This window comes from Pongo abelii, chromosome 21, assembly GCF_028885655.2.
Source record: "Pongo abelii isolate AG06213 chromosome 21, NHGRI_mPonAbe1-v2.0_pri, whole genome shotgun sequence".
Classification (NCBI taxonomy): Eukaryota; Metazoa; Chordata; class Mammalia; order Primates; family Hominidae; genus Pongo; species Pongo abelii.
In genome coordinates this window covers 10,644,203-10,658,679 of record NC_072006.2, presented here as the reverse complement: position 1 = coordinate 10,658,679, position 14,477 = coordinate 10,644,203, and the positions used below count along the sequence as shown (strand labels likewise).

Genomic DNA, 14,477 nt, shown 5'->3' with positions numbered 1-14,477 from the left:
CCATTGCTCTTATTTCACCAAGAATGTGGTTCTTCAGAGTTGGCCTTCTAAGAAAATTTATAAAACTGGAGAACCTTATAACTGCAATTTTGAGTTCATGCGCCTCATTATTACCCTAGAGACTGGGATTCTTCGAAGTTTAAGGATTGCCAGGAATCACACAGGCAGGGCTAGAAGCCATGGCTGTCTGTACACTATGTCTCAAGGTCATGCTGGTCAGACCATGCTTGGTTCAAAACATGAACCTAAGAGCATGATACTTTACACTTGTTACTGGCTTGCACTTAACTCTTTACTTGCACGCCTGCCCATATGCATCTTTTTCTAAGAAAACATTAAACCATAATATACTTTAAGTCTCTGTCAACATTTTGCTCAATCTTAGGTAAACAGACAAAGGATTACTATTCCACACTACACTTATTAATTGATATAAAAAATTATTGGGACCAAATGTATTCATTCTGTGTAACACTTAGAGAAAAAAAAATCTAATATATATCATAATAAAACATATATGAAAATTTTGTGAAATAATAACTCAATGTTGATATAGTTAAGATTTTATGTCAAATATTTCTAAATTTGCCTAAATAACAAATGTAAGAAAGATGTTTTAATGCTGACTTTATATTTTATACTAAAACATGAGATCCTGTTCAGAGGAGATCTTCTATAATATTACTTTCCTATTTGGTTATTAACCTAAATGACGTTATTCGACTGGATTTCATATGTGTTGCAGGTCCTGCTGGGAAATCATAAAACTGGGCTCATTTAGGAAGAGGCAATGTGGCTATATCAGAAAAGCTGCCATATGTGAAACCTCACTTTCTGCCTGTTGAAATTTTTGTATTTCAGGTCTCCCAGGGACATGTCCACTGTGCTATTGTGTAATTTTATCAGCATGAACTTCTGCTGAATATTTTTCCTTCTTTTCAAAATCCATATTTCAGTAGAACTAACTTCAAAACTTAATGTTGCAACATCTGTGCCCATACATCTGGGAGCCATAGAAGATGTATCCTGAAGATTATCTACATTTTCTAATGTTATAAAATGATACAAAAAGAGAGAAAAAGGTTATATATTTTTCCTGGTCTGGATTTTTTTTTTTTTTAAAGGAATCACTTTCTGCCTCCTTAAAAGGAGTCTTAAAATAAAAGAGAACGAATACTTCTAAAGCTATAAAGAATATCTTTACAAATGTAATAAAATACTCATTTGTTTTGTTTACAGATAATTCTTAATACATATGTAAAACTTTCCATTAAGACACTATTTTGTGAATACAAAATCTGGAGCTATAGCCTCGAAATGTTTTCAAACAAGACTTTTTAATAACTAAATAAAAAGAAAGTAAAAAAAATTGCTACTTTGAATTTATTTACTACTTTTCTTTTGTGGATCTATCAACAGCTCAACGGTTTCTTTTTTTAAAAAATAGAAGTTATGGTTGTATTTATTTCTCAAATGGAAGATTGAGATATTGACAAACAAGAAAGTGTTTATGAATGGAGAGAAATGCCTTCCACCTGGCTTCCTTCTATTAGTTGTTTTATCTCTTTAGAATAAAATATGCAGCAATGTAAAGAGTTTAGAGCATATCAAAACTGCCGGCCTGAGATGGTGCTGCCAACCAAATGGATAGAACCAATTGTTGTTGTTGAAGGATAATGTAGAATATGTGACTTTCTACAGATTCAAAGTAGTGAAGAAGGATGATGAATGGACTTGGGGGAATCACATGTGAATTTTCTTGACTTTGTCATCAATTTACCAAATTATGATAAATACTAAATACTTATGGAGTGCATTCTATGTGCCACACATTGTTTTAATTGCTTTGCACATTTTACTTATTAAATTTTCACCCTAACTATATGTGACAGGTACTTTTGCCATCATCATCTTACAGATGAAGAACCTGAAGCAGATAGGTTAAGTAACTTGTCCAAAGTCACCCAGCTTGTCAATGGTGGGGCAGAGCTACTGCAGAGCACCATGAATCTACATTGCCTCCTTTTCCTATGAGTACTTTTCACATAGGGAATAAAATAGCTTTTTACTCTTACTTTGATGCAAAGTATAAGATGACAAATGTGATGCATTTAAAATTATTTCAAATTTAAACACCAGAAATATTCAATGCAGGGCCAAGTGAAATATCTATGATAAAGATGGGAAGAGAAAATGTGGTTAATTCAAGACTACCAGCATTAGTCATCTTACAGTGAAAAGTCAAATTTTAATAAAGAAATTCAACCTCATAGTTGCTAAAAGCAAGTAGCAGAATTTCACCTTGCTTTTTTCCCACATGCTATTCCACCATTATCAGAAAAAGATTGGCATATTTACAAGGAAGAGAGGAAAGGTGGGTATTTAATTCTTCAGTCATCAGAGTAGTGTTCGATGCTTGGGAAGGCTCTGGGAGAAGGGAAACATGTCAATGTGCTGAATGCCAGCTTTTTTCTTATAGGTCAAGTCAAAAGAGGAAAACGTACAGCTGTTTGATGTTCCTCTTTACCATTTGCATTTCTTGAAATGCAATAAACAGAGCAAACAATTTCTGCTACAGAGAAATTAAGCTAACATGCACAGCATTGTCTATTTTACATTTTTAAACTACAATTGAAGAGAGCAATACCATATATCTGATTCTGAGTAAGGGTTGTATCAATTCTCAGTTATCAATATTAGACATGAAATAACTTTGAATATGCCCTTTATTTGACTTGACAGGAATGTGGAGTTGTGAGTCTGAACTAGGATTTGCAATAGAGAAAAGCTTATTAGAGGCATAGACATGGAAGAATATTGTACTGTAAATGCAGTCAACATTTTAAAAGTGTCAAAATCTCTAACATGGTTTAGCAATTAAACTGTGTCAATGCCCCTGCCAAGAAGAGTTCATAATTTGGAAGCTGTAGTTGCTATTGACCTGATTTTACAATTGAGATCATGTCTGAGTTTTAATTTGGAAACAAAATTGATCACTGTGTTCTATAAACAAGGCCTGTCAAGTTATTACTCTGCAACTGCTTTGAAAATACATATTTATTTAAGAGCAGTATGATTCATGATATACTGTAACAAAAATTATTTTATTAGCTTCTTTTAAGAGATTGCTTTATATTTAAAAATTGAATTGTTTAAGTTCTTCAATTAACACTAAATTAATCAGAATAGTTTTTTAAAACACATTTTTAAAAATATTTCTTTCTTCACTCCAATACATTGGCTTCTTGCCCTGAATGCTGCTTTAATATTTAAGGAGTGTTCATTCCTCTTGAGTTTTCAGAAATCATTATAATGCTTACTTTTTTTTAAAAACAGTATTCAATATGATTGCATCCTAATATTAGCAAGCAAGATTGCAATTTAGGTTCATATAACATGCATATTTTACATAAATTGTTTCTTTCATCACTACTATACTAAGGAAGACAGATGAAATCAATATCAAAAGGTCAGTCTATTTGCTTTAAAGCCATTTCAGATTTTGTATGAACTTTATCCCTCTAGTCCATAATTTTGATTTCTTATAGGCTTTCTCAATCAATACTGTAATTTTAAAAATTTAAATTGAATCTAAATGAATAACAAAAACATCTTTATGCTATATGCAATTGCTGTAAGTCTTCCGAGTATTTTCTTTTGCTACTTCTAGATTTTATTCTACTTTCAAATGGAGATTTGAGGTTAAGGAAATGTTCATTTTCCCCCTTTACAAACTGTAATTGCATGAGAATAACTTTGATGGTTGAATTCTAGGCAGGAATCCAAAGAAACTCTCCATTCTTGATGGGTTAATTTAAGAGCAGTCCTACCTTTTTCACTTTCTTTTTCTTCTTGGTCATCTGTTAATGGAATCACTTCTGGTTGCTCCACAATCACGGCATCTTCTTGGTTTGATGAAAGTTCTAAATAGAATGAGACAGACGGACACTCAGGGTTGTTTGAGTTGGAATCATTGAGAGAATACTGTGACTATGGCATAGAAAGTTAGAGTTCTTTTTTTCCCCCTTCAAGTTTCAATAGGTACACCAAGTTGAACACCATTGCTATCCTCCAGTAATCATTGACTAAAACACACACACATACCACGTACACACACAGGTATATATAGAAGTCATGGTTCACAGTTTCATCTCATTCTCTGATACAAATATATTTTGGTTTCAGTACCTTCTGTTTCCATATATGAGCTCTGGGATTCTGTTTCAATTTTTATTTCATTCTTCATTGAGTCATTCTCTTGTCCTGTTCAAAACAGTGATTGAAAAAGAAAAGAAATGTGATATGCATGACCGTAGCTTTATCCCTGACCTTCAGAAACCATGCTTTAATCATGCATGGAGAGATAGAGAACAGTTTTGAAACCAAAGGGCAAAGATACAATTTTTCTAATCATCAGATTTAAATCAACTATTTTCTGAGAAATATCCTGATAATTTAGGAAAAAATCTTTTTTTTTGGAAACTGATGTGAAATTGGATTACTTATTTAGCTTATGAATGCACAGGATATGGATAGAGGACACAACCTAGAAATTTTCAAATTTTACAATAATTTCTGGGCTATATGGGTTAACTACATTTAATTTCCTTTTAAGATACAAATATTTCCCATAGTGAGGAGTCCTAGAAAACGAAAACACTACTTGCACTTTCATTTTTCCATCAACAGAGCATAAAAAACTTGAGTAATGTGGGCACAGGGGAACTGGGGGGATAACAGCTCTGAGGGAAGAGAGAGACCCTCTCATATTGCTTTGTATTGTTTTATACTCAGTACCTGTTTTAAGAGAAAAACAAGGAAGTAAAACCAAAGACAGGCAGCCTGGCATCAGGCCCAAAACCAGGCCTAGGCCTGCCTGGCCTAAACCCAGTAGTTAAAAATCAACTCATAACTTAGAAACCGATGTTATTCATAGATTCCAGACATTCTATAGAAGAACATTGTGAAACTCCCTGCCCTGTTCTGTTTCACTCTGACCACCGGTGCATGCGGCCCCTGTCACGTACCCCCTGCTTGCTCAAATCAATCATGACCCTTTCATGTGAAATCTTTAGTGTTGTGAGCCCTTAAAAGGGACAGAAATTGTGCATTCAGGGAGCTCAGATTTTAAGGCAGTAGCTTGTTGATGCTCCCAGCTGAATAAAGCCCTTCCTTCTACAACTCGGTGTCTAAGAAGTTTTGTCTGTGGCTCGTCCTGCTACAGCTCAACCATTCTCTTACGACACATACTAAATACAGCAAAGGTCAGGAGAGAATTCAGCCAACTCTTGATTACTCTTAGGTTGATTATCTAGTAATGGTTTTTCTTCCACACCCCTTGGCTTCTCCTCCTACCCTCCCCTGTAGCATTTAAAACATTTAAGTGCTCATTAAGAGAGGAAATTGAAATCTGTCCATTTTGCCTCGGGCTAATGAAAGATTTTATGCTGAGGATACTTAACTATGGAATTTTTTAAAAAACATTCTAGAGCTAGGGGGTTATAGGTGCGAAGCAGATTCAGAGGAGCTTGGACTCTTTGCCTGAGTCCATCCCTGTGGTGGCATTATGGTTTCAACTTGTCTCTACTTCTTCCTAAAAGAGGATTATATTTCCCTGTCTGTGACAATGTGACATGCAGCTGCCCTTGTGGGACAAGTGTATGTTCCCCCACGTTGACACAGGCCTGTTCATGTGACTTGTTTAGAAACGGCACTGGAACAGACATCATGTGTACCGCAACCAAGCAGAAGCCTTAAGATCCATTGTATGTTGCCTGTAGCTCTTTTGCTCCTAATAAACCATGTTCCTTCATCTAGATCCTGAACAGAAAGCATGTGGAACACAGCCAAGCAGGGCTAAGTAGAGACACAACCAGCCTTTGTTGTTGAGCCCCCAGTGAGACTTTTGGGGTTATTTGTTACTGCAACAAAGCTGACTTATATAACCCCTCATCTTACAGTTTCCTCTTTGATACAATTATTTTTAAACTGCCCATGATACTACTTCCCCTTGATTCATTCTCTGCTAGCATGACCTGGATAAGGGAAAAATTAGGTTTTTTGTGTGATATCCACTCTTCCTGAGCTCAATTTTAATCAAAAGGATCCAATAAAATAATTAAAACTAAAGCATGTTTATCTATTTGATCATTGAATATAAAAACCTCAAGCTGTTTTTGATGATCTTCTTCCATCACTCCTGAAGTTTAATGAAATGCCATCTTTATGGTTCTGCAAAATATTTCGATTTTCCCACTTTCTAGTCTCCTGCCTTCTTTCCTCATTTAGGGATATATCATCTGTCTCTTGGATCTTTCATTTTCTTCTCCTATATTCTATTTTGTGATTTGATAGCAGAAAGGCCTTTTAAAATTTGAACTTGATCAAGACCTTTCCACTTTTGAAAAAACCCATTCATCCTCATTCTTCCCCATTGCCACTCAAAGTTGTAAGGTTAGCTGAGAGAAAGGATGAGAGTGAGAGAGAAAGAGAGACCCAAGGTCAGGTGAGTTAAGTTTATTAGCCTGCGGGGCTGTTCCACCACAGTCAGAGGAGGCAGCCCTGAGCTTACAAAATGAGGGGTTTATATGGTGGAGAGAGACCCTGGGGTTTTTTGCCAGTTAACTTTACCACATATCATCTCATGACCAGCTTACAATAGGGTGTAAATTCCTTACAACAGGAATTTACAAGAGGGTGTAACTTAGGTTTATCCACGTTTCTCATGACCTCCCCCATGCCACCCGGAGGGCTGTAAGCAAGTCTGGTGACCTTGCTGTAGTGCCTAGATAAGGGTCCAGGAATGCAGCTGCAGAGTATTTGGAGTAAAGGTCAGCTGCATTGTTTTGGGGGAGGGGGGTGGTCCTGGGGCAGCTTGTCCCTAACAAAAGTATGGTCAACACTGGAATTACCTGGGAGCTTTTCAAAAATGCAGAATTTCAGGCCTCATCACAGACATACAGAATCAGAGCCTGCATTGTATAACAAGATGTCCGTGTGATTTGTATGCAAGTTAAATCTTGAGAAGCACTGGCCTAGAAGATGTAAGTGAATCTGCAAATTATTGATCCCATAAAAAATGCCAGACTGTCCCTAGATACTTCACACGTAATATCTAATCATCACATTACCTCTGGAAAGTAAGTGCTGTGATCTCAGTTATGCTTTCAAGAATCATAGCTAGCTCTACCTGACTACAATCCCTCTTTTCTTTTTGTTTTGCCTGGAAATGTCTTTATTTTGCTTTTTAGCTTTTAAAATTGAGATCTACTTGCATATAGTAAAATGTACAAACCTTAAGTGTATATCTTTATGACTCTTTAGATATATACACATGAATTTTCCTAACTACCATCCAGATCAAAAACAATTCTCATACCAGTGGCCTCTTCCTGTTCATATGCCCACCAGGTAACAGTGTTGTGTGTTTTTGAAATTAATTTAAATGTAACATGCAGCATATGCTCTTTTGTATCTTAGTTTTTTTATAACTGTTGTCTGTGAAATTAATCAGTCGCAGTGTGCATCAATTGTTCATTCTTTTTCATTGATATATACTATTCTACTGTCTGAATATACTATGTCATATGAGTGTTGAATTGTTTTCAATTTGGGGCTGTCATGAATAACACTGCTAAAAACATTCTTGAATGTTTCTTTTGGCAGACATATTTTAATGGACTCATATTCCTTGGGTACAAACCAAGTGACAGAGAACAAGTAGGTTATATAATAGAGAATATATATGTTTAGCTTTACTAGATCCTGCAAAACAGTGTTCTAAAGAATTTGTTCCATTTTACACTTCTCCCAGAAATGTATAAGGATTCCGTCTGCATCCTTTATTCTTTAGATTATGTCATGCTACTATGGGCCACAAAATATGCAGCAGAAAGCAATTTAAAATCTTTCACCTCAATCCAGTTTCTACCCTTATTGCCTTTGGATACTATATAGAATGATGATGACTGTACTACTGGTTATTCATTCTACAATGTATTGAGTGCCACCAATGGTAAATATGCCCGGTGCTGGAGTAGATCTTAAGTAAGATAGATACAGTGCTTGGCCTCAAAAAGCATACAGTTGCTGGAACCAAGCATTATATGTGAAAAAAAAAATTCTTTCTATTAAGATGTAAAACAATTTCCACTTTTTGAGGAAAAAATCACTTCGAGCAGATTTTTAGATTATGGGAAACTGTGTGGAATAAAGACTATATTAGACAACAAAATGAAGGCTGAAATACTCTCAGTAAATTAAATGAAACCAGGACATTTAACAAGGATTCATGTAAAATTCTAAAATCAAGTTTATAAAATCAGCCTAAAGAAATGGGATGGGAGGACTTCAACCCCATTTCTGATAAAACTAGGGCCACGGGTTTTGTATTTCAGATCTGCTATAGATAAGTTTAGACCACAGAATGACTGCATGGAGAGGATTCTGTTATAGAAAGTAAAGGCAGTATCTTCAATTAATCTCCTGGCAATGTCTTGCTTGGAGAGCCATTTCCCACTATGCAAACAAAGAATGTACTTAAAAATTAAAATGTAATATAATTATGCTGAGGGAAAATACTTTTGTAAAAGATATATTCAGAAAAACAAAAACTATAGAAAGTGTCTTTGTATTTACCTGAAATATAAGAATTGGTAGGTAAGGAAATGAGAAGATTGAAAGAATAGAAAATTGATGGAGACACTTAGAAACAAATAAATGTTTTAGATATCAAACTCAAGTTCACAAATGTAGTGAGCAAAATGAAACATGAAATGATGATAGATATAGACAATAGAAAATAGCAATGAATTTCTAATCTAAGGATTACAGGAAGTCTAAGCAGCAACATTTCATCAATCTCAAGGCAACCACTAAGTGACATATTATGAGGTTTAAAAAGATTGTAGAAGGTAAAATGCAATTTCACTTTTTTAAACTACATACACATGACATGTGTCCTTACACACATTTATATTATCAGGGGCAAAAACTGAAAGGTTGTATCTCAAATGTGGCTGTTGGGATTTAAATTCATAGGATTTTTATTTTGCTAACCTGAATTTTATAACAATTGCATATTATATAATTTAATAATTACAATGAAACAATTTCAAAAAATAGGGAAAACGACTGAGTGATAGCTTAGAAGAAAAAATTCTAGCTAAAACGTGTGTGTAAGTCAGGTGTCTAACCAAATTTAATTACTTTTTCTCAGTCTCTACTTGCACTCTAGAAACACTTGAGAAATAAAACTTTTAAGCAATTCTTGTTTCTGCTTAATGTCTCTCTTTTTTGTCTTTTGGCCAGATCACCTATCTTTCCCTGTGCTCTCTATATACCAACTTAATCATCATTTTCTAAATATATTACTTTATTTCTTGCCTTTGTACTTAGCACATGTTCCCAATGGCTGAAATACCCTTTTCCTTCCTTTCCTATATGGAAAATTATCCTCATCTTTCAAAGCTAAACTAGCAATTTAGGTTTTTGTATAGCATTCTTGGAATCACTAGGCAGAATTAATCATTTTCATATTTTTGCTTGTTGAGTTATTTTGCTCATTCATCTATTTATTATTATCCTGATCACACCATGATGTAGTTGTGTCTGTGTTTGTCTCTCTTCCCAGATTAAGAGAGAAATTTTGTTTTATTCATATTTTCCTTCCCAGCACCCATTTAATAAGAAGTCATCAATCAATGTCTATTTAATTGGACCTCTATTAGAGTACTCATCAAGGTCTGTAAATAGTTATTAAGGACTATAACTTACTTTCTCTTGCATCCTTTAACAACAAGGTAAAGTCTTGTATGTTACTAAGCACTCCACACATTATATTTGTTGCAGAGAAGCCTGGAATGGGAATACAGATAACTGGATGTTTTAGGCAAATCACAACCTCTTTGGCCTTTAATTTCATCATCTATTGAAAAGAAAAAAGGCTGTGGAACGAGATAATCTCCTAGGTTCATAGCTGTGTCTTCAGATGAAGTTTCCAGTCACATTGACGTCTGTTTATTGGGTGGATGATACTGAGAGGGAACCTTCACTGTTTGTTTATTGAGTGAGCTTCATTCACTATCACTGTTGCTACAGGGAACTGGCCATTGCACCTAATCATCGCACCAGGTTATTGCAAGGACCTTTAACTCACTATTTGTGATCTGGCTTCGTCTATATCATGAAGGGAAAGAGTAGAGCATCCAGAGAGGGGAAGAGGCCAAAATCTGTATTCCTGTGTGTCCCCTGGTCCCAGTGCTCCACTTGATAAATTTTCAGAGGAATTCAATCAAGAATGAGAAGGTCACCATTCAGTAGAGCCTGGGGCGCTGCTGAAAAGGTGGGCCTGCTGGAGGTGGCAACCTGAGTCTGTCGATGAACACCAGAGAATTTCTGTGACTTGTAAGGCTTGACCCTTCACTTTGAGGATAAAGTGCTATTTCAAATATCTCTTGGAATATTTCTCTTCCTTACCCTCTAAACCTGTCTCTACTCTTGATCTGTTTCACCTGTGTGCTTTACATATTTTGACAATCTTTACTTGAAATATAATTTTTTTCTCATTTTTCTTAAATAAAGTTAGTTAAAAATGGGGGAATAAACAAAACAAGGTGCCCAGCTTTGAAAACGAGGCAGGCTTTGGCATATTGCGCAAAGACAAGGTATGCCTGAGTGCCTTGCGCTGCACCCAGGCCTGCTGTGTGTTAATGATTCCTCCCTGGGCTTCCAGCCTATCTGCCTTTCTCCTCAGTGCATGCAGACCTTACACATTCCATCTTACTTTCTTGGCCCCATGGGGGCAAGCTTTATGTTTCCCTCTTCACATTCAGACTAGTTGAATTCTCCCCACTGTCCTCTGCCCTAATCCCTCCTGGCTGAGGAAACAAAAGAACACAAAGAATTCCACAGTTTATGTATATATTTTTCATACAGTGAACTCAATCAGCCATACTTATGGGAGGGGACCATTAGAACAGATAATCCAAAAATCCATTCACTTTTCTTTAGAAATAGATCACATGATTGTTTCTTGGAGCCTTGATAATTAAGTTTGGCTCAAGCTAATGCTTTAGCTTTAATTAATTTGCATAAAAATTGGTCTGGGGACATCAGTCTAGAATTAAGCATTTCTAGGGGATAAACCTGAACTCACTTTGTAAACGGACTGTTTCTGAACAATAGCAGCAACAATATAATTTTATTGCTTGCAGATTATTAGATGCTCAAGTTTTCTTAAGAACAAAGACTTTGTTTCTTTGATGCTTGTGTTGAAGAAATCATGTAAATTGTGTCTTTTTGTTAAACTTGAAAGTTGATTGCTGCTAATATTCAAAACTGCACTTTTTTATAAAAATTTCTAAAAATATCCCAGATTAAGAACAAAAGTTAAGCCTAGATTAGTGTGAATTTGATTATCTTCTAGACATCCTTGGTTTTCTCTTAGAGCCGATAAAACTTACTTTCCTATTGTAAGTTATTGTAAGTTATTTTTAAAAATTATTTTTTGCCTTGTAGTTACAACAGAAATGCAATTTCCTTATGGATACACTAAAAATGCATATAAGGGATAAAAATGCAACTAAGGGATAGCCAGTTTTAATATTGTGAGTTGTCATACTTCTCTTGTATGTGTGTATACACACATAGATGCAGACATATGCAAAAATATGTAAATATATCCTGGGATCAAAACATATTTACACTTTGAGTCCTGCTTTTTTATTTCATATTTTAGTAAGCATCATCTTCTGTCATTACAATTAATTTGGAAATCTCATTTTTAAAAGATACATAATATTCCACGTTATGGGTGAGCTTTCAGGTGTTTACACTTTTTTTTTTTTGCCATTAAACATTTTATTGCAATGAACATTTCAGTAAATAAATATCTCCATACTCTGGGTGGGTGTTAGTTTAGGATAAATCTCTGAGGCATAATTTTTCCACCAAAGTATGAACATTCTACCTTTTATTAGGTTTTCCCAAAATTGCTGATGAGGAGGTTATGCCTTTCAGTCTCCCACTAATATTATGCGAGCATGTTTGGAAACCCTATTTCCACTAATTTTGTGTATTTTCAACTCCACTTAATCTTATCTAGTTCAAAAAGAGAAGATAATATTTTATTTGCATTTCTTTATATAATAAAGAGATAGGGCATCTCTTCATATTTATAATGACTGTATATCTTCTTTTGTGAATTATAATGGAGGCTTTTGTCCATTTTGCTCTTAGATTGTTTATGTTTTTTCTTATTGGTTCACACACACTTTTTTTCAAATAAAAAAATTAGCTCTTTCTTTGTCATTGAGGTGAGAATATTTTCCCACTAGTTTTCATTTTTAATTTCACTATAATCTTTACTTATTATGTCAACATTTATCTATTACAATTTTGCTATTTTCCTCTTTTATGCAATATACTGACATGCACACACATTACAGATATGTGTATGCCTGCATTTCTTAACATATGCATACCATCGTGTGTCTGCAAGTATGTGCTCACAGTTAAAAAAGCAGCCTGTTTTATTTTGTTGTTTTTTAAAAATACTATTTTTGTAGAGTGGTTTTAGGTTTACAGCAGAATTGAGACGACAGTACAGAGATATCCCATGTAACTCCTACTGAAGTCTATAACTTACATTTAGGTTCACTCTTGGAACTGTACATTCTATGGGTTTGGGCACTGTGTAATGAAATGTATCTACCATTATTGCATTATACAGAGTATTTTCAATGCCCTAAAGATCCTCTGTACTCCTCCTATTCATCCTTCCCCACCCCCACAACTCCTGGCCACCACTGATCTTTTCATTGTGTCTATGGTTTTGCCTTTCCAGAATGTCATATAATTGGATTCATACAATATGCAGCCTTTTCACATTGGTTTTTTTCACTTAGTAATATGCATTTAAGTTTCCTACATGTCTTTTCATGGTTTGATAGCTCATTTCTTTTTAGTGCTGAATAATAACCTTTGGTTCTTTTACTCTAGTATTTTTATAGTTTCATTTTTATGTTTCATCTCTGCTCCTTCTGGAATTTATGTTGGTGAAAGGAATGAGGTTGGAATTCAGTTTATTTTTCCAAATGGCCAACTAGTTGTTTTAATGCCATTGACTGAGTCATCTGTCTTTGAAATGTCAGCCAGAATATGTACTGAAATCCCAGATCTACTTGGGTCTATTTCTAAACTCTTTCATCTGTTTCATTGATCAGCCTGTCTATTCCTATAGCAAGGACTACCCTGTTAAGCACATTTTTCAAACATTCCATGTCATCCGTAGTCTATTTGTTCTGTCATTGACTAATAATATTGTATCTGGGAACTCCTCATTGCATTTTCAACAGGTTTTTATTTGTATTGTATCTTGCCATATCATCTGACACATAAAGCCCTGTCACTATTATATTTCATCAGGAATTTAAATTGTTATCAATATCAAATAACCAACTCTTTGTCACTGGAGATTTTTTTGCTAGACTTCTAACCAAATAGATTAGTTCAAATAGAAGTAGTTCTTCATGTTTTCTTTTGATGCTCCTTTCTCAAATATACATTTTTCTAACTTTATACTTTTAAAGCTTTACCTTTTTATTGAGTTTAAGTCAATCTGAGTGGCTTTTACACTTATTAAAGTAACCTAATTACACTTACTGTTATAACCATTTGCTTGTGTTTCTGTCATCTTATTTGATACATTAGGCTTTTGTTACACTGCTAGTTATTGTTATTATTTGCATTGCTGAGTATACTCTCATGTGATCTCTTTGGGAAATTTAGAAAGTAAGGTATCTTCTTTTAATTTTATTATTATTTAATTCTATTTGTGATTATTGTACAATTTTTCAGAGATATTCTGAAAGGTAACATATTGTCAGAATCCATAACACTGTGGGATTTTTAGTTTTTGAGTGGTATTTACAGAGTCAGGCTAATGTGCAACTCTTCCTTCTTCTAGCTATAATCTAGTTTTACAACCTCTGCCATTGATGCTTCCTTTCTTTCCTCCTTTCTTCATTCCCTTCCTCATTTCCTCTTTTTCTTTCTTCCTCTTTTAGACAATTTTATAAAATTGCAACATATATATAGAAACACAGACAAAATATAGAGATCTCAATCAAATAACCAAATACAAATACAAAAACAAAAACTATATATTTTTATGATAACCATCCAGCCAGGCAGCCCCCTCATGGCCCCCTCCCAGGCAGTATCTCCTCTCCAATCACCAAAGTTTAATCAAAACCCTGACTGTCACAATGATCAGTACCTAGGTCTTCTTTATCATTTTATCACCTAAACAAGCCTTTCTAAATGTTAATTTTTTTCCTGCTTTTTGAACTTGATATATTCAAGATTATATAATAAACAATATATGCTTTCATACCTTCTCTAATATTTCATTTGTGAGATTCATCATGTTTTTGCATGTCATTGTAGTTTCCAGTTTCCATTGGAAACTTTTATTT

At 34.6% G+C, this 14,477-nt stretch overlaps 1 protein-coding gene across 9 annotated transcripts in view; it reads right to left on the bottom strand.

Moving 5' to 3' along the window:
• The window catches only part of MACROD2 (mono-ADP ribosylhydrolase 2), a 2,107,194-nt gene that overhangs the window by 59,502 nt on the left and 2,033,215 nt on the right, over positions 1 to 14,477 (bottom strand). For 6 of the 9 annotated variants that reach the window (XM_054542044.2, XM_024238817.3, XM_024238819.3 and 3 more), the window contains 2 exons: positions 4,189 to 4,263; positions 3,831 to 3,923 (listed from right to left, as the gene is read on the bottom strand). In XM_054542044.2, coding sequence (XP_054398019.2) covers positions 3,831 to 3,923; positions 4,189 to 4,263 — 168 coding nt within the window. Of the gene's footprint in view, positions 1 to 3,830; positions 3,924 to 4,188; positions 4,264 to 9,774; positions 9,856 to 14,477 lie in introns of all 9 variants that reach the window. The other 3 variants (XM_054542042.2, XM_054542043.2, XM_054542045.2) reach the window with 1 other exon arrangement.